At 36.7% G+C, this 22,201-nt stretch overlaps 1 protein-coding gene across 2 annotated transcripts in view; it reads right to left on the bottom strand.

Moving 5' to 3' along the window:
• Positions 1-11,300: 11,300 nt before the first annotated feature.
• LOC115223833 (hyccin) overlaps positions 11,301-22,201 on the bottom strand; it is a 374,581-nt gene continuing 363,680 nt past the window's right edge. For both annotated transcript variants that reach the window (XM_029794513.2, XM_036515120.1), the window contains one exon: positions 11,301-14,444. In XM_029794513.2, the coding sequence (XP_029650373.1) occupies positions 13,993-14,444 (452 nt within the window). In that variant the 3' untranslated portion in view covers positions 11,301-13,992. The remainder of the gene's footprint in view (positions 14,445-22,201) is intronic.

Here is a 22,201-nt window from a genome sequence, read left to right as displayed (position 1 = left end):
GACCCAACAGGTCACGGGTAGTCTAATATATATATATATATATATATATATATGGGGGGGGGGCAGGTGGCGTTCTTTAGCTATTATGAGAGCAACCCACCTAGAAGGAAAACTGATGTAAAACCAGGTTTGTGGTTGCTGACAGTCCTCTTAGCTGATGTGCACTATCAGCATCTACTTACTCATAAGGCTGTCTTTTGAGCAACTAGACTAGGAGAAAGCCACCTGATCGTGAATCTGCGATCGATTTAGCATCTGAGACGTGGCCCCCTGTGTATCAGTACAAGTAAATGCTTTTTTGATGGAGAGAGTGTGCATTGTGCTGCATTAGCAATGACCACTATAAACAAAACCATGTGCAGGTAGGGATAGCGACGGGAACAGGCGGTGGATGTTACTGCAAGTTCTTAGCTTGAACTACGTTGGTGATGAAATGTTGATGGTCGCTTTACACAACATCTGCAAGTAATTACGTGATCGTGTCCTCCTTTCACAACAAAGTAGCCCTGTTTAAGATGACACTTCATTCTTCCTATGGTGGAGAGATCAAGAAAATGTGACCTAAAAATTGCTTACTCGCATTGCTCCTTGTAATTAGGTGCAAATCACTGGGCATCCAAACCAGCACCAGAAAATCAAGCAAATCGAAAACAAAAAAAACTTTTTATTGCATCTTGAAATGTGAGAACCCTTAAGGACAACAAGAAAAACACAGAATGTATGACCGCTTTCGTTGCCCGTGTCTTGAAGGGAAAAAAAAACATTGGAATAGCAGCTCTTTCAGAAACCAGATTAGCAGACTACGGCCAGCAACAGGAAGTTGATGGTGGATACACATTTTTCTGGATAGGTAAGCCTCAGGAAGTAAAGAAAGATGTAGGTGCTGGGTTTGTTACTTGGAATGACTTGGTGCAACGTCTTGAATCTCTGTCTGTTGGCATTAGTGAAAGACTCATGTCATTGCGCATCTGCATTGGTAAAAATAAATATACAACTGTTTTTAGCTGCTATGTTCCAACTATGAGCTCAAATGAAGTAGTCAAAGAGCAGTTCTACTCTGGGCTACGTATCCAGTTGAGAGGTGTCTCCATCCATGATAAACTTCTCCTTATTGATTTCAATGCACGCGTAGGTTTTGATACATCCATATGGGGTGACGTCATAGGGAAGCATGAGGTTGGCAAGGCCCACTCAGACGCTTTGTAGTGAGTATGGACTTTTGATTACCAATACTTTTGATTCCAACTCCTCAACCACCACAAAACTACCTGGAAGCATCCCCGATCAAACCATTATCACCACGTTGATTAAATAATTGTGAGATCTTCCATTGGGGAGTATTGATCTAACCATAGACTGACACGACCTATTCGTAGCATTTGCACTCGACCAATTCGAAAAGTGGATGTGACAAAGCTGAAGAACAATGACAATTTAACCTCATTTCAAACAGCCTGTGACAACAAACTTGCTAGCATCTTGAATCAGTGTGGCCTGCTTTTAAAAATGCTCTATTTCAGTCATCTTGTGAAACACTTGGGTATGTTAACAGTAAGCACCAATATTGGTTCGACTCAAATGATCCAAACGTTTCTCCTCTTTTGGACAATATGCGCAAGTGCGACTGTAAATGGATGTCAAATAAAAATAATGCCACAAAACGTAGCGAGTTTTAAAAGACCAGAAATACATGCTAATATCAACTGAGGCAAACGAAACAGACATGGTGGCGAAAGAAGGCGCAAGAGTTGCAGGATGCTGCGGACAGATGTGACTCCGAGTCATCCTATCAGAATTTAATGGGTGTTTTGGGGCCTGTGTCTGGTAGCTCAGCTCCTGTACTTTCAATTGAGAGTAATCTTCTGACAAATAAAAAGCAGATCACGAAGCGCTGGGCAGAGCATTTTTTCAAATGTTCTGAATACGGACACAATTGTTAGTGAAGAACTGATCAACAACCTACCACAGAGGCCTGTCCTTAAAGAATTGTCAGCTGTTCCATCAAATGCTGAGATTAAAAAAAAGTCTATAAAGCAGCTCACGAATGGAAAGTCGTCTGGGAATGATGGCATATCCGAGGAGATATGTATATGTGGTAGCAATCGCCAGCTGAACAAATTATGTGAGAATCAGGATCAGTCCCACAGGAGTTTAAAGACGCTTCTATTGTCCATCTTTATGAACACAAAAGCAACAACTGTGAATGTGACAACCATATCGATATCTCCCTTTAGTGTGTTGCCAGGAAGATCCTTAGAAGGATTATCTTAAACAGACTAAATTATGCCCTCGCCAGCTTAGTGTTGCTTGAATCTCAATGTGGTTTTCAGCCTGGTAGAGGCACAGTGGATATAATTTTCAGCCAAAGGCAACTGCTGAAAGGGGCTTGTTAGCACAACTGAGACCTTTCTGTCACTTTTGTAGAGCTAACTAAAGCTGTCAACATCTTATCTAGGGATGCTCTTTGGGTTGCGCTTTGAAAGTTGGGTGTTGCCGAAAAGATGCTCAATGTCATCATTTCTTTCCATTAAGGAATGATAGCTTCTGTTAGATCTAGTGTCCGATTCATTCACAGTCTCAAATGGGACAAAAGAGGGCTGTGTTCTTGCACAGCTCTTATTTGCTTTGTATTTCTCCGTCATGTTAGAAACAACATTTGAGGGTGTTAAAGAAGGAGTTTGAGTACAGAACTGGCGGTAACTTGTTCTACCAACGCACTTCAAAGCAAAAACTAAGACTTTGGTGTAAACAATTCAAAATTTGTTCTTCGCAGACGACTGTGCACTTGTAGCACACACTCTTAACATTATCCCGAAAAAGATCAAAGAGGAAAAGGGTCCCATCACCATAAAACGGAGTCTGGACTGATTTCTTCAAGGAATACCGGATAAGCCACCGAAACCTAGATTCAACTCACTCAACAAGAACTCACTACTTAAATGGACCATAAAAAAAAAACTTGACTTAAACAGGATATATCCTATCAGGTGGTGCTATTAAGTTAGACATGTCCTGGACCAATCTTTGGTCGAAACATATCTAAATTCTATCTAAGCTTTATATATATATATATATATATATATATATATATAATATATATATATATATATATATACACATACATACACATACGTACATATCGATGTATACCTATATATAAGTACATACAGACATATATATATATACATATATGTACATACATATATACATACATACATGTACATAGATAAATACACACATACATGTAAGTACATATATAAATACATACATATAAGTACACATATTTATATAGACATACATGTACATAGATAAATACACACATACATGTAAGTACATATATATATACATACATATAAGTACACATATTTATATAGACATATATGTACATATATACACATATATGCAAGCATACATATATATATATATGTACATGCATATATATATATGTTTTCTTTTATTCTCTCTCTGTTTATTTCCTCGTGCTCCTTTCTGTTGAAGAGCGTAGGCTTGAAACGTAAAAGACTTCCTCACCTTCTAGAGCGTCAAACTAATACACCTGTTTGTTGTTTATACACCTGTCTTCGTTTTTTTGTTTTTCTGTAAATTTCAACCATATATATATATACATATATATACACACAAATATAAGAGAGTGACCACTATATGGTTGACTCTTGCGCTAAAAATAGATCCACTATGGTATTAGCCACTAAAAAATTGTTTCCACGGAGAATCAGCCCAACATTTAACGTAAACGAGGGAGAAGAGTTTTAATACTTTCAGTCTTTCCCAGTAGCTTTTATAATATATATATATATATATATATATATATATATATATATATATATACATCTGTGTGTTTGTGTATGTGTGTGTAACAAATACATATAAATGGAACAGATAAGTGAAGTGAGAGAACATGCTTACTCCATTCGTTTACAGCTGTTTCCCACTATATAAATAGTATATATGTATGTATGTGTGTGTATATATATATATATATATATATATATATACATATATAACATCAACATTCGCACGTATATAGAATATACATATAAAAATGTATGCACAACCATATGTACAGGTGTGTTGAGACATTTACCTAGCAGACTAATTTTCAGATCGATTCATGGTAGTTCAAAACATCAACTTTTTATCACTCTCTCTAATATATATCCACAAACACACATACAGATTACTGTAAGTAAAAGATTTATTCAATCACCACTATACATACAATATATATATACCTGCATACATGCAGATTATATATATATATATATTATATATATATATATAATATATATATATATATATATATATATATATATATATATATATATATATACATACATAGATATATACACACACATTATATATATATATATATATATATATATATATATATATATATATTATATTTGGTTTAAAAAAATTAAAAAAACAGGGCGTGTCATGTAAACGTTCAAGAAGTTTGGAAGAAGTCTTTAACGTTTCAAACCTACGCTGTTCTAAGGAAAGAACAGATAAGGAGAAATAAATAAAGAGAAAAGAATAAGTGTGTCTCAATTAGACAGACGCCGCATACTGAAATGACCGGAAAAGGAAGAAGTAGGATTGAGGCGTGGGTGCTAAGGAGGACAATAGTGAGATGACGTTTGTGTGTCTGTGTGTGTGTGTGTGCGTGGGCGAACAAATCCGTGAGTGTACGTGTGTGAAGTAATGTGTACATATATACTGTGTATGAGCGTGTATATGCGTAAGACTACTTGATGTTTGTGTATAAGGTTATCTGATGTATATATGTATAAGGTTATCAGACGTGTGTATGTGAAGCTATTGTATGCGTGTAGCGTGTGAGTACATATGTATGTGACCTTGTTTTCTGTTTACCTGGGTGTATGAGACCATCATACATGTATGTGTGTGATGCTATTGAGGGTATGTACATTGTGTTTATGTGTGAGCATGTGTGCGGGCAAGTATAAATGTATGTCCTTGTTTTCAGTTAGTGAGTGTCTGTGAGGCTGTCGGACAAAGTGTGTATATATGAAGCTAATTTGTGCATGTATGTTTCGCATATTTAAGCGTGTGTATACGTGTATATTGGCACGTATATATGAGTGTGAAGGCAAGCAGGCAGAATCGTTAGAATGCTGCGCGAAATGCTTAGCAGTATTTTGTCTGCCGTTACGTTCTGAGTTCAAATACCGCCGAGGTCGACTTTGCTTTCATCCTTTCAAGGTCGATAAATTAAGTACCAGTTACACACTGGGGTCGATATAATTGACTTAATCCGTCTGTCTGTCCTTGTTTGTCTTCTCTGTGTTTAGCCCCTTGTGGGTAGTAAAGAAATAGGTATTTTGTCTGCTGTTACGTTCTGAGTTCAAATTCCACCGATGTCGACTTTGCCTTTCATCCTTTCGGGGTCGAATAAGTGCCAGTTACGCACTGGATTCGACTTAATCCCTTTGTCAGCCCTTGTTTGTCTCTTCTATGTTTAGCCTCTTGTGGGCAATAAAGAAATGAGTGTCGTTATATGTGTGTTTTTATGCGCCAGGAGGGAGTTGTGTCGTTCTGGAACAGAGGTGATAAAAGAGGTTGGTGTTGGGAACTGTGTGATGAATATATGGGTGCTAGAGTGTGGCGGGATGTATTATCTGGTTGAACAGAAATGGTGTTGTGTTCTAAGATAAACGATCTAGGTATGTGTGGGGTAGAAGTCGAGGAGGTCAGTAGGAAGGTAAGAGATTTGTGATGTATTTAAATGTCTGTGGAGGAAAGGGATTAGCTGAAGAGGGATGGAAGATTTAGACAGCGAGGTACATCCTGCTCTAGACGAAGGCGGGATTCCGAGTGGCCTCTGTACAATGCTATTTCCAACGCAGACAGATGTTGCAGTGAATGATCAGTCGAGCAGAAATGAGTATCATTGCCGAGTATGATGTTTTGAATTTGTTCGGCGAAACGGTCAGCTAACGCCGGCCAGTTTGTCTAATATGTGGTGAGTGGCAAAGAGAGCACAAATTACCAAAGGTTCAAATGAAGGAGTTTGTGCTGTTGTAGGGACAGTGGTGCTGGAGAAAAAGGGACAGGTGCATCAGCATGGACGAAGGTAAGGGAAAGGATGAGTGTCAGGAGGTGGGGAGGAAGCTACAAAGCAGTAAGTTGCATAGGTTACAGGTGCGTTTGAAGGAGGGGAGGAAGGGGCTAGGAAAGCTGTGGGAGGTAGAGGAGTCGGATAGGAGTTAGTGGAAAGCGTGTTAAATGGTGCGTCAGGTAGATCAGGCGAGGAGAAAGGATGCGGGTAGAGGTGGGGTGAGAGTGGATAAAGAGTGGAAGTTTGCGAGGTGGGTTTGTAGTGGATTGATGTGGTAACGAGAGGAGTAGCTGATGGCAAAGGAAATATCTAGGAAGTTAACAGATGTTAGACACAGAGCAGGATAATTCAAGGGTGGGGTGGAAGGATTAGAGAAAAGAGAGGAAGGAATCGAGATGATCGCGCAAGAATGAGGTCGCGCCGACACGTTTCATCGATGTGCCGACCGCATACAGTGAGAATATTTGGGCCACAACACAGACAATGAGCAGGTTCGCATAGTTGGTCCCCATTCTCGTGCTAGGCTAAGAATCGGGACAGAAATCAAGGAAATGTTTGAAATCAATGAGGCCTTCATTATGTGATGTACAGAGAATTGGTGTCAAGGGTGAATAAGAGACGGAATGGTCCTAAAGGAAATGAGAAGGAATTAGAGATGTAGAGTATGGTTGGTGTCATGAATTTGTGAGGGGACAAAGATCGACACACACACACACACACACACACACACACATACAATGTAGATATTCAAATGCATCCAGGCGACTCTGTAGAAATCGAACCCAGCTAAATTATTCAGTTTTTACCACAATAATCCATATATGTTGTTCATTTCCTGTGACATCCAATTTGTAACAAACACCAATTAAATTCATCACTGAGAATCAGAGCAAAAAATTCTAACCATGAAAAGAATACAATGGTACCTAATTTTTCTTTTGGTATGGTATTGTTGTGCAGCTGAAGGATCGATTAACTATGCGTATTAGAATGTGCAATGCTTGGGTCCTGTCAGGCTATTTGAAACGCATGAAAGTCAAATAAATCGTTGATAACTCATCATCATGCTTTGTTTTATGCATGTGTCTATATATATATATATATATATATATATATATATATAGAGAGAGAGAGAGAGAGAGAGAGAAAGAGAGACAGAGAGGGGAGGGAGATATGTATATAGAGAGGCATATGTACATATATATATACACACATCTGTATATACAAACATACATACATATACACATGTACACCCATATATATATATATATATATATATATATATATATATATATATATATATACACACACACACGCATACATACACATAAGAATATATATGTACATGCAAGCATATATATGTGCATAAATGTGTGTGCATACACACACATATATATATATATATGCTTACATATATACATATATATGCATACATGTGTGTGTGTGTGTATCTTAGCCAATATTAAACAGTGCAAGTACATTGCAATATTTCAAATGCATATTAAATGCAAAGTTTCTAATATGATGTTCAGATAACATCAAATTTAATTTGTTACCTATCCAAGAATGTATAGAGGACACAGTGTGATGCATGGCTGCATAAGTATATGTATGTATGTATGTATGTATGTATGTATGTATGTATATGTATGTATGTATGCATCATCGTCATTTTAATGGCCAAGCTTCAGTGGATCAGACGGAATTCAATGACGTAGATATACCTGTCATCAACAATCACCTTCTCCAGACTTGTTCTGACAGAAAATTAATAAAACCATTTGTATGACTGTAGCATTTATTTTGCAACTATCACTTGACATCAAGACAGAAATACACACACACGCACGTGTAATGAATTTTTTTTCATTATTTACATTTGATGGATATTTGTCCTCGTCTTGTTTGTTAACACAGCGTTTCGGCTGATATACCCCCACCTCAGCCTTCATCAGGTGTCTTAGGGAAATTTCAAACCTGTGTTCTCATTCCTAAGTTATTTTTCAATGTTATTATTATTATTCAGGTCACTGCCTGGAATTGAACTCGGAATCTTGGGGTTAGTAGCCCGCACTCTGAACCGTAGTGGTTAAGAGCGCGGGCTACTAACCCCAAGATTCCGAGTTCAATTCCAGGCAGTGACCTGAATAATAATAATAATAATAATAATAATAACATCGAAAAATATCTTAGGAATGAGAACCAAGGTTCGAAATTTCCCCAAGACACCTGATGAAAGCTGGAGGGTATATCAGCCGAAACGTTGTGTTAACAATAAACAAGATGAGGACAAATATCCGTCAAATGTAAATAATGTACATAATTCCTCATCTCTTAAATATAGAACTGAATCTTTTTCAGTTTTCATCAACCAAATTCACTCACAAGACTTTGATTATTACTGAAGACACTTGCCAAGGTGCTATGTTGTAGGGACTGAGCCCACAACCATGTGGTTGAGACGCAAAGTTCTTAACCTCAAAGCTACACATCATCATCACTGTCGTTTAACGACCGCTTCCCATGCTGGTATGGATTGGAAAGTGTAGAGAGTGTAGTGGATGCTTTTTGCATACTACTGACATGTGAGGCAGTCAGGTGGCACTGGCATCGACCACGCTTGAATGGTGCTTTTTATGTGCCATCGGCACGGAAGCCAGTTAGGCTTCATTGGCATGGATCACGCTCATATGGTGCTTTTTATGTTCCACCAGCACGGAAGCCAGTCCAACGGCACTGGCATCGAACATGCTCGAAAGGTGTGCCACTCGGCATAGGTGCCAGTCAAGCGGTACTGGCATCGACCACGACAGCGGTTTTCCTTGACCCAATAGGTCTTCTCAAGTGCAGCACATTGTCCGACGATTGAAGGGAACTCTTAAATGAGCCAGTTATGTGACACTGACATAGGCCATAGCTATGATCTCACTTAGCTTGCTGGGTTTTCTCAAACACAGCATATCTCCAAAGGTCTTAGTCGCATGTCATTGCCTCAGTGAGACCCAACGTTCAAAGGTCGTGCTTCAACACCTCATCATAGGTCTTCCTGGGTTTACCTCCTCCACAGTTAGAAATCGGCACTTCTTTACACAGCTGTCTTCATCCATACGTAACACATAACCATACCAGTGCAGTCGTCTTTCTTGCACACCACACCTGATGCATCTTATGCCCAACTTTTCTCTCAGGGTGCTTACACTCTGTCGTATATGTACACTGACATTACACATCCAGCGGAGCATACTAGCTTCATTTCTTTCAAGCCTATGCATGTCCTCAGCAGTCACAACACGTGTTTCTCTACCGTGTAGCATGGCCGTTCGCACACATGCGTCATATAGTCTACCTTTCACTCTGAGCAAGAGGCCCTTTGTTACCAGCAGAGGTAGGAGCTACCTGAACTTTGCTCAGGTTATTCTGATTCTAGCAGCTATGCTCATAGAACATCAACCCCCACTGCTGACTTGGAACGGAAGCTATCAACTACTTCTAGTTTTTGCCCCTGGCATGTGATGGAAGCAGTTTTCTGCACATTTTCAGTGTTTATTGCTCCTGTGCATCTGCCACACACAAAAACTATCTTCCCAGTTAACTACTCTTTGATATTGCTTCACTTCTTATGTGTCCATAGCTTACCCCGGGTACCTCCTATGGAGTTTCTACTTAAACCGTTCCTACAGATCGAGCAGAGCTATCTACTGAAAGGATTTGTGGTTTGTCTGCCTTCCTCCTTACTAAGACTTTGGCTTTTTACTAGATTGACTCTAAGGCCCTTCGATTCTAGACTTTGCTTTTCTAGATCTGGTAGTAACGCAGCTATTAGAGCAAGGTCATCAACATAGAGGAGCTCCCAGGGACTTCCTCTGTCATTGCCTGGAGGACTATGATGAATAAGAGGGGCTGAGGACTGATCCTTGTTGGACCATTACTCCTAACTGGAATTCTTCACTATACTCATTGCCAAACCTCACCTTACTGATAACGTCCCTGTGCATAGCTTGTACAGCTCTCACTAACCACTCACCTATATTAGTTTCCACATTGACCACCAGATAAAAGATCAGGGAACCCTGTCAAAGGTTTTCTCCATGTCAACAAAAGCCAAGTACAGAGGTGTATCTTTGGCTTGAAATTACTCCTGCAGCTGTCTTACCAGAAAGTGGTGCTTCTCCCTGGAACAAACCCAAACTGCATATCGTCTAAACTAATTCTCTCCCTAATTAGTCGGGCTATGACCCTCTCAGTGACTTTTATCACCTGATCCAACAATTTGATACCTCTGTAATTATTCCTGTCTAATGCATCACCTTTTCCTTTATAGCAGTTGACTATGGTGCTGCTAAACCAGTCATTGAGTATGACTCCTTCATGTATCATCTGGGTGACTAGACTATAGCCTACACTGCCATTATATTCAATAGGCCTCATAATCATACTGTTATACTCTTTTATTTGTTTCAGTCATTTGACTGCGGCCATGCTGGGGCACCGCCTTTAGTCAAGCAAATCGACCCCAGGACTTATTCTTTATAGGCCTAGTACTTATTCTATCAGTCTCTTTTGCTGAACCACTAAGTTACGGAGATGTAAACACACCAGCATCGGTTGTCAAGCGATGTTGGGGGGACAAACACAGACACACAAACATATACACACACATACACATATATATGACGGGCTTCTTTCAGTTTCCATCTACCAAATCCACTCACAAGGCTTTGGTTGGCCCGAGGCTATAGTAGAAGACGCTTGCCCAAGGTGCTACACAGTGGGACAGAACCTGGAACCATGTGGTTGGTAAGCAAGCTACTTACCACACAGCCACTTCTGCGCTTATGATTTAGTTTCTAAAATAATTCTTTTACTTTTTTACTATTTCACTCATTGGGGTGTTGCCATGCCTAAAGTACCTAGGTAACTAATCTCCTTCTGCAAAGGATACAGTTCTCAGCTTCAGATAACACTCCCAGGAAATCTAGCACCCATTTCTCACAGTTACATAAATCAGACGTATAGAATTATGAGTCCTGCCAATAAACAACAAAATATGTGCAGTTAAATATGGACATAAATAAATCTATCCATTAATTTGTCTTCATATTGTGCAAGTTGGTGTTAGTAAATAAATAAATCTAAGGTAATTTTACAATATAAAGAAATGAAACAATAACAAAAAGCCAACAACAACAAAAAAACATATCTTTATAAATTGTAAACAGAATTTATTCTCATCACTTGGGACAAGAAAAGTAGAAATAGAAATATTAAAACAACAGTGCATTCTGCTCCAGTGATTAGGACACTGCTACCACCAAGAAGAACGAGTCAGAATCAATATAATAAAGATAAAACAGTGTTTCTTTGTGTTTTTCGGTTTTCCATTTTGCTTTGCATCATCTGAGCTTTTCAGATATTCTGGAGTAAGAACTTTTAATTTTAAAATTCTAACTACAAACGGTTGTGTTCAATTTTAGGTTTTTGCATTTAAACAAACTACCCTCATATTTGAGATATTTTTCTGTAAGTTACCTGATGTCAACACATTTTGTTATTCTTATTCTGACAAAGTGTTTTTGTATAATTTTTTAATCTAATTTTGTAATGTTATTTTATTGAGTTATGGTATTTAAAATGAAAGATGAAAATTTTTCTCTTTTTTTTTTTCAATAAATTCAGAATGCAACAATTTTGATACTCAAAGATATCCTTACATACTGTTGTCCTATTAATCCAAATTTAACTTGGTAGACATTTTGTAACATTTAACAACAATTTCCAAACGTGATCAGGAATTTCAGACCAAAATATGAAAATGATCATTCATAATAAAATATATACAAAAGAGAAAACAATAAATTCCCAATCACTAGAAGGAAAATCTTATATGTATATCATCTAAAAATGGAAGGTACTTTATAGATACACACACACATACATATGTATATATATATATGTAAATACATATAGGCATATATATGATGTATATTTATATATGTGTAAATATATATAAACATGTACACACACACACATAGAGAGTGGGAGAGGGATTGGTGAAGTTTTCTTTTGAATTGCAAACAAACAAGTACATAGTATATCATGTAAAGTTTGTATATTTTATTTGAATTCAATGCTTCTTGAAATCTTATTCTATATTTCATGTTATTAGTTATTTAAATGATTTAAGAAGTAACATGACAATATATAAGCAAAAATTATCATAAAAACATAAGCAGTCATTGAGATTTAATCAGTGGTTGAAAAACTATTAGAAAATGCATCTATTCAATTGTCATAAAAAGAACATCTGCTCACATGCAACAACGGTTGATATTTTCATGTCTTTAATATATGTGTGAAAAAAAACAAGGAAGGTTTCTGTGGTACAGTTTTGAGTACTGATGCATAACTGAATACTATCTTTTGCTTAAAAATGTGACAGTGTAATGCCAAAATCTGGCAAATCCATTATATGGGAAATAAACTATTTCTGCCAGTTGGTATTTGGAATTTTTCCATAAATATCAATGGAACTGCTTACAAGGATTCACCAATTGTAATCTTTTGTTCAAAACTGTAAAAAGCAGTTATAGTATTATATTGATTCTTGCAGCATATGTATGTATACATTCAGATATTCAGACAGCTCACCAATTCATATCCAAAATATTTTTTATCTTATTGTCAGTTATAAAGGCAGTACCTGTGAACCTTTACAGAGCTGTCAAAACTCCCTAAACTAGAGACCTATCTCAAATGCTTGCAACAGACAGGACTCTGCTAAAGTCACCCAGGGACCAGGAGGTGCTGTGAAAATGGGTGAGGGGTTAAGTACATTTTGAGCTTAAAAGATGTTGCTGTAAACTATTACTAAATCAATTGGTCTACTGTAGAACACATGCCCTGCTATATTAATGGCCTAAAAAGGTGTGATGCTTTGCTTTTGGAGAAGTAGAAACTTTTATTCCAGTCTTCAGCATTTTTGGACAAAAGATTGAAATGGTAAAATTTTACAAATGCAAACATTGATGTTTATTGAGAAATTTCCAAATACCAACCAATTAGAATATTTTATTTCCCTAACAATGGCACGACCATACTCCAGAAGAGAATACTTATTGGGAAAAATAAGTTCAGTTATTCTTCAACAGTAAAACTCTCGTAACAACAAACATTTTCCTTTCTTTTGAGTTTTACACATATGAAACTGAAAAGATGAAAATAAGCTTTTGTATGTAAATATATTATGTCACATGTTCTGTGTAAGATAATGAAATAGATGAATATGGAATGCATTTTCTAATGTTTTTAGGCAACTAACCAAATCTTAAAGTCTAATCATATACTGATGTGTTTACCAATATCTTTGCTTATATACTGTCATGCCACTTCACTTCTTCAGTTATTTGCATAATTGGTAATGTGAAACACAAGTAATAATACAAGAAGCTTCAAAGATACATCATTGTTGAATTACAAGATACAACTAGAATATGTGTTCTCTGTGTGTGTGTGTGTGTGTATATATATATATATAATCTTGCAAGGGAATGGGTGAGTGGTGTCTTTTTATGATAAAGTTTCTATATATAAACCACGATTTCCAAACTAGACAAATCTCGGTGAAGTGAACTGTGAAGAAACTAAAATGGGAAAAAAATACAAACAAAAAATGCTTACAAATACCATTTTACCATTTTTTTGTTGTTTTGTTTTTGTAATAACAACTCATAATCATTTAGAGAGGATAAATTACAAACAATATGGAATCACAGTAATAATACTTAACAGATGGTTGTAACACGATGTCACTTATTTTTGATGTTGCTGAGACTAGACTTCAAATATCAAGTCCCATGGCTTATGTTATTGCTAGGTGACTGCTGCCAACTTTAAGCAAGTTTCATATCTTTTCCAAGACTGTTAGAAGACTGCATTTTGTATTTGACCGGACCGTGCATTTTGTCACTGTCATCTTGTGATCCTGAAGCAGCGGCCATGATAGAGTCATCAACACTACTAGATGTAGGAGGCATTTTTGGTGTCATGTCTGTCATCTCTAAGTTATCTACAATTGTTCGCTCACGATTTTTAATGATTGCTACAGAAATATCACTCAGACTACTTTCTCCATTGAATACTGAAGACCGTAAAGATGGAAGTTCGCTGGTCTCAGAATTGCAACGCCGTTCTTTTTTAGCTTTATCAGATTTGCGGGCACTCTTTGGTGGTCGACTGGATGGTTTATTATTAGACTTTTCCCCTGGACTGTCAGCATCCTCATCAATGGTTGGAAGAGGTTTGGCAGATGCATCATTTTCGTCATCTGGAACTGAAATATCATCTGCACAAAGAAAAGTGTAAAAATTCCATTTAATTTTCATCTGAATATATATATACATACATGTTTTGTTTGTATATGAGCTGCTTTGTGTCGGACACTGGAAAGATATTCAATCACTCTATGTAGCGTTTGGGTGTCAGTTTGGTGTCTCATAGCTTACCTCATGGACAGGTAGAAGCTCTTTAACTTTGGTTGGTAATCTACTAGGAGAAGGAAATCTCCAAAATAAAACCTGAGGCCTTGGAAGTTCCCAGTTTTGTCAATTCTCATGTCACACCGGTGAAAGTCTTCTTGGGCCAATAGGTGGGGGTAATGCAGTGCGCGCTACACCCACTCGGAATTATTCATCTGCACAGGTACTTCTTGTACACTGAATCTTAATAAAATCATTGAATTGGTTGGTAGAAACCTAAAAATGCACTTGCAACTCTCTCTCTCTCCCTCTCAATCTCACACACACATTTTATCATTGAAAGTCTACATAAAGTAGACTGCCACTGTTTAATATAATAATAATAATAATAAAATAATAATAATAATAATAATAATAATGATAATAATAATAATAATGATAATAATAATAATAATAAATGCCCAGATGCAGTACCAGGCAGTGGCTCTCATGGATTCTTATCTTAACTGATTGGAAGTGCTATCATGTATATTGTTTTGTCTTGGTATAAAAGATGGGCTACAGTAAATATTCTGTTCAATACCACAGATTTGCTTGTTAGTTTGATGATATGTGCATTTTTGATCATGAGCAGAAGTAGTGGGGGAGCATCATAGCCATGTATTCAGTGGGGGTCTTTGGGGTTTGGATAATTCACCTTTGAAAACGTAGGTGTTTCGTTCAACAAACAACCCTTATTCAGAGACCTTTTGAGTAGGATGGGCTATTTGACCTGAAGAAAATTCTAACTGAGCCCCACCTGCAAGGCCATGTGCTGGTTATCTTGATATGAGATCACCGTGTCGTGCACTTAAGGTTGTGATACATGTGCCAGGTGTACCCTTTTCGGACAGGTAACCATGATGGGTACACTGGGCTTTGTATATTTTATCCCAGTGTCACTTTGATGGCATGCACTGCTCTCTCACTCAAAATAATAATAATAATAATAATAATAATAATAATAATAATAAAATAATAATAATAATAATAATAATAAAAAAATATCACAGATGATGATGGTGGTGATGGTGATGATGGTGGTGATGATAATAATGATAGTAATAGTGCTGATAATCTATCTATCTACACACACGTACACACACACACACTCACAGAGTTCAGCCAACACAAACCTCACCTCGGCTCTTTAGATGTTAACCAAATATGAAAGTATTATTTGACAGGCAAGAATTCTGGCGTTGATGACAGCCAGCCAGCCAACCACCCAGCCAGTCAACGAGAGAGACAGACAGACACTACTGTGATGGTGATAATGATAAAAACAAAAATAACAATAATAAGATACTGCTGTGACTACACATAAAACAATATCATTGCTGCTGCTGATGATGATGATGGTGATAATGATAATGATGATAGTAATAGTGGTGATGATGATAGTAATAGTGGTGATAATGATAATAGTGATAATAAAGGTGATGATAATAACAATAATAAGCCAACTAGGCTGCTATAATGGTACGATTATAATTGTAACGGCAATGATGGCCGTCTCCCCACGAGCCAATCAAAGCTCAAAAATGATAACATTATCGTAGCACCAAAATGTTTTTGGAAACTAAAAGGAAAACTAAATCAGTATACCAAATCGCTTGTCCTATGGTTAATCTGGAAGCGCGTCCCCCAGGGAAGAGCCAGCCTGAGATCAAAAAGTCATCAACTGGCACAAACTCTTCTCCAAATACGGACATGGATGGTCACTTGAACGGGAAATTCCCCAACTCGAGCCCTTCAAGTTCACCACCACAACCACCACAGAAAGAAAAATGAAGTGGAACAAATGGACCCGAGAAGAGTATAAAGAAGTAATATACGCTTATTACTATGCATTAGGTCGGCCATCTCAAGAGAGACACACTGCAAACTCTTACAGTATATGGAGAACACGGAATCAAGACAGTAGGCCCTATTTGGACGAGAACAAATTGGCAAATGTGAGGAGGGATATTTGGCCAGTCCAATTGTGGTTGTTTTGTAAACTAGTTCAAATTGGATCAGGCCTCGACCTCCTTGGGCTCTGGGAAGGTAAAGGCAATCTACGTCTGCCTTTGGGTGGTGCATCCTATTACAACTCAGCAGCTTGCATATTTTCCTATCTATATTCTTTACTTCATTCATATTCCAGTTCAACACATTGTAGCTATAAGTAACAACTGGAACTGCTAAGGAATTTATAGCTAACACCTTGTTATGTGCATTTAGTTCAGATTTCAGGACTGCACGAACTCTCCTATAACATTCCTTCCTGATCTTCTCTTTCATGCTTGCATGCTGAATACCAGAGCCTTCATTTATCCCTAAATATTTGTATGTTTGTTCTTGCTCAAGCTCTCTTATGACTGTGTCAACATGTAACACGACTGAATTTGTGGTCTTCACTTTCCCTTTCTGGAAAGTGGCCTTGGCACACTTCTCAAGCCCAAACTCCATCCCGATGTCATCGCTGAATGCTTTCACAGTGCGCAATAGGCCTTCAAGTTCATTATCGTCTTTACCATAGAGTTTTAAGTCATCCATATAAAATAGATGGCTTATTTTTTTATTGGCAATTTTATACCCATACCCTGATGTGAGAACTATTACTACCCATCTTATTTCTAAGGATAGAAATGGTTCAGTCTGTATGTACTGGAAAGTCCCACAGATGTGAGAACTATTACTACCCATGTATTTTAATTTAACTTTAAAAAAAAAAAAAAAATGATCTAGTGAGTTTAGTTTAATGGCCTACCAATGTATACTATGAGTTTCTTTGCCCTAGGAGTCGGGAAGACACTTGGCAAGTTTGAAAGAAGAAAAAAAAAAGATAATAATAAAAATAATAATAATAATAATAATAATAGAAATAGAAATATCTATCCACTCTAACCAACATATTGAATTCTATATAGATGTTTGCATTATGTAAATATATGTAAAATATACATAAATGAATATTTAACAATATATTCAATACTATATATATATATGTCATCATCATCATCATTTAACGTCCGTCTGCCATGCTAGCATGGGTGGGATCAGCTTTGTATTCATATGGCAACTTAGATTTCTACTTTTAATTTAAATAGTTCTTCTTATATTGTCACAAAATATTTGGTGTTTGAAAGTAACACCAAATATTTTATGGCATTCATTGAACATAAAAATTTTCAGAACCACCAAATTAGGTAGCTATATACGGTATCTTGTCTTATATTTTATTCTCTTTTGCCATAAAATGAAGCTAACAGTTTTTATTCTTCAGCAATTCAAATGCATTCCTTTGATTATAAACAATCCAAGTAATTTTTAATTAAAATAACTTGTGAAGAAAATATTCAAACATCCTTCCTTAAAAACAATAACAGTAGTTAATATAAAAATATGATAATAGTTACTTATTTTGACTACATGTAAAACTGAATCTGAAAGAAATAATACACTTATTTTATCAACTCCAGAGGAATAAAAATCGATTCTAACAGGTGTTGAACCAGGACATAAAAGCATAACTAAACACTGATTTCTAATATAGAGACAAAAGATCACAAATTTGGTGGGACAGATCTATTGAATATTAAATTAAATATTGGTATTTAATTTAGTGGCCAAAGCTGGTGTCTTGTCAATGGCACCAGTGCTGGTAGCATGTAAAAAGCATCCACTACATTCTTAGAGTTGTTGGCACTAGGAAGAGCATCCAGCCATAGAAACTATGCCAAACCAGACTGGAACCTAGTGTAGCTCCCTGGCTTACCAGTATTCAGTCAAACTGTCTAACCCATGCCAGCATAGAAATTGGACGTTAAATGATGATGATGATGAGTATTCTATTTTATCAACCCAGGAAAATGAGGGACAAAGTTGACCTCAGCTGAAGTTGAACTTAAGAGGCAAAGAACCAGAACAAATACTGCAATCATCATCACCATCATCATCAATCCAATGTTCAATTTTTTCATACTTCCTTGGTTGATACGGAATTCACTGAGGCTGATTTTCTACAGCCAGGTACCCTTACTGTTACCCTCCTCACCTGTTTCCAAGCAAGATATTATTTCCCCCATCACCTGACATGGTTTTGCATCATGGGAAACCAGAAACAAATGACACCACATATGTGATAGGAGTTTTTTAAAGTATTGCACACAATGTGAAGACAAGAAGGCACATGCATGATTGGTTTCTTTCTGTTTCTGTCAACCAAATCAACTCACAAAACTTTGATTGTAATATAGAGTAGTAGAGACTTGCCTAGGTGCCACACTATGGGACTGAACCTGAAACCATTAGGTAGGGCAGTATGCCAATACAACAAAATATTCAGTGAATTTGACCCTGCTATTTCTAATAACTCTACTATATTAGTATGTGATCACTTTAGACGTAGGACAAATTCATTGAAATGGAATATTGCAAGCAGTTATTCTGACTCGCTAAGAAAAAAAAAGGTTAAAAGGCAAGGAACATGAAGATATAAGACCAGTGCTCAACTATTTTTACTAACATTGTGTTGTATTTTACATATAACACAGAAAGTGTCAAAAAAATTATCTCCCATGAAAGATAAGGTATATAATTTACTTTAAATGGTTGATTAAAAAAATAATTCATATCAATTTGATATGTCCGAAGTTATTTCCCTTGCCTTTTAGCAGTAACGGAGAAATACAAATCAATGATTGAATATTTTAAGCTCAAACCAACAGGAAACTTCAATTAATAGAGTTTATAAGATCGCTTGATCTGCCAAAATTAGACGTCAAATATTTCTCAAATCTCAGCCTACTATCTATAAAGAAATAACATATTGGATAATTTGTCCTAGAAACACTGTCTAAACAAAAAGAAGTGGTGATTATGGCTGGAGTAGCTTGAGCATAGATCTACAGCTAAAAAATAAAAAATGCAAATTCTCTCATTTCAAATTGCCAATGAAGTTGTCTCCCTTGAAGTAAAAGTGACATAAGATTAATTCTGAATGATGTTAACTGCTAATAATCTAACGTAAAATGATACCAGTCAGAGGTGAAAAGTATCAACGTATTCATATATTTTTTTGATTTGATTTTATATTTAAAAAGAAAATTATAAATTAAATGACACCTTCTGATATTTTTTTAATCAAGGGACAGAGCTTATAAGACACCTGGGAGAATATAGGTGATTTTTTTTAATTGCTTAGTAGAAACTACTATAGTTTGTTTTGCGTTTCCTTTGTTAAAAATCGATGTGATTAAAGTTTCCACTTTATCTATCATATTCGAAGCAATTTATCTGATATCCCTTTGAATGTAGATTGAATATTTAATTTTTTTTTAAATGATAAAAACAATTACTTCAAACATGGGCACAAGACCAGAAATTTGAGAGACAGATGTTAGTTGTTTAACTCACCCTAATTCTATCGTTTTAACTTCTACTTTTCCATTTTTGCAGGGATCAAGCGGGAGCCAGTGAAGCACAGTTGAAGCCCTTCCTGTAGTCAATCCTCACTTGCTTCCAAACAAGGTACTATTTCCAAAATGATTGGACAGGCATCCATGGAAGGTTGGAAATGAACAACACTTGTGTAACAGTGAGGCACATTTACAACTATTGTACTATGACGTCAAAAGAAGGAGAGAAACACACACACATACACACAGATGATGGGTTTCTATCAGTTTGTCTACCAAATACATTTACAATGGTTTGGTCAGCCTGACAATATGGTAGGAGACAATTGCCCAAGATTCCACACAGTGGGAGTGAATTCACACCAAATGGTTGTGAAGCAAATGTCTTACAAAAGAAGGAGATATTTGATAAGATAGTCCAAGATACACTATTTTTTAAAAAAAGGACAGTGGTTGGATCACAGACATACAATGTTCTCTTTAAGCTGTGCGCTTGTGCATTGTGTACATGTATATTTTACAACAAATGCACAAATAATTATTTCAAACACACGAAGTTTTTGAAGATAAAATCGTTGATATAGCATTTGAGTGATGGATGCTCACATGGATGAGTACATACTTTGCAAAAACTAACAAAATTTGCACACAAACGAATATCTATGCATACCAATGGCAAAACAATAAAAAATAAAAAATTGAACGGCCAAGTGGTCTTAGGTGCCAGACTCAAAGTACATGTAATGCACCTTAACCGGAACATTGAGCATGCTGGTCCACGAATGTGGGCGTGGGTTCGAATCCCACTTCTGACAGATAGCATTTCATTTTAGGTGTAGGAGTGGCTGTGTGGTAAGTAGCTTGCTCACTAGCCATATGGTTCTGGATTCAGTCTCACTGTGTGGCACCTTGGCCAAGTGTCTTCTACTATAGCCTCGGGCCAACCAAAGCTTGTGAGTGGATTTGGTAGACGGAAACTGAAAGAAGCCTGTCGTATATATGTATATATATGTACATGTTTGTGTGTCTGGGTTTGTCCCCCCCAACATCGCTTGACAATCGATCCTGGTGTGTTTATGTCTCCGTAACTTAGCGGTTCGGGAAAAGAGACCAATAGAATAAGTACTAGGCTTACAAAGAATAAGTCCTGGGGTCGAATTTCTCGACTAAAGGCGGTGCTCCAGCATGGCCACAGTCACATGACTGAAACAAGTAAAAGAGTAGGGTAAACATTGATGCTAAAAATTTCTGACATGCTCAATCCTTTGGAAAGCACTGCTCCAATACTTCAATATTAGATGAACAGTAGTGGATAAATGGAACTATTAATATAGAGTGGTGAGTTGGATGAAACTGAGAGGTGCAGACAAAATGACAAGGAGTACTTATTTAGTTACAAGGACTCTTCTGAGTTAAGACATCAACAGAGATAACTTTGCCATTCATCTTTCTTGGATTGACAGAACAGTGCTAACCAGGTTTCTGGGTCAACTGAATTTTGTGTGGTAGACTAAATTTATTGTCTGGTTTAACACTACCACCTAAACTCTGAATGTATTTAGTGTGACAAGTATTTGTGCTGGGTCTCCATTTTCAAACACAGATATCCTAAAAATGATCATAGGCATAACGTTTGTCCCGCTGACTAAGCCTTTGTTTTAATGAACTACATTCTCCCCACCTACCAAGTGTGACCTTGTGAAAATGTCAGAAATCAGAATTAGAATTAAGTAGAATTAAAATTATAGACTGTTGTGTCTGGGGAGAGTCATTTTCTTTCTGTGCCTTATAATGTAACACACTCACTGGTAAAATTTCCATTTATTTCTTATTTTTATTTTCCTAAAATTTTTGTTGCGTCTTGCAACCATTTTAATAGTCTTGAAAAGGTTGCAAGACGCAACGAAAAATTTTACAAAAATAAAAATAAATAGAAATTTTACCGGTGAGTGTGTTACATTATAAGGCACAAAAAGAAAATGACTCTCCCCAGACACAACAGAATATGCTTCAACACACGAACTCATATAAAGAATCTTGCAAACCAAATGCAAAAACGAAATAAAATTATAGAGTAATCTCCCTTGTAAATGCACGAGGATGAAATTCAGAAAAATATATTTAATTAGACAAGAGGGGTTAGTCAATACCATAGACCCCCAGCAATTGACGGTTATTTT

This window comes from Octopus sinensis, linkage group LG2 (assembly GCF_006345805.1).
Source record: "Octopus sinensis linkage group LG2, ASM634580v1, whole genome shotgun sequence".
NCBI lineage: Eukaryota > Metazoa > Mollusca > Cephalopoda > Octopoda > Octopodidae > Octopus > Octopus sinensis.
Note: the sequence above shows the minus strand (reverse complement) of the source record. Positions and strands in the feature narration are given on the sequence as shown.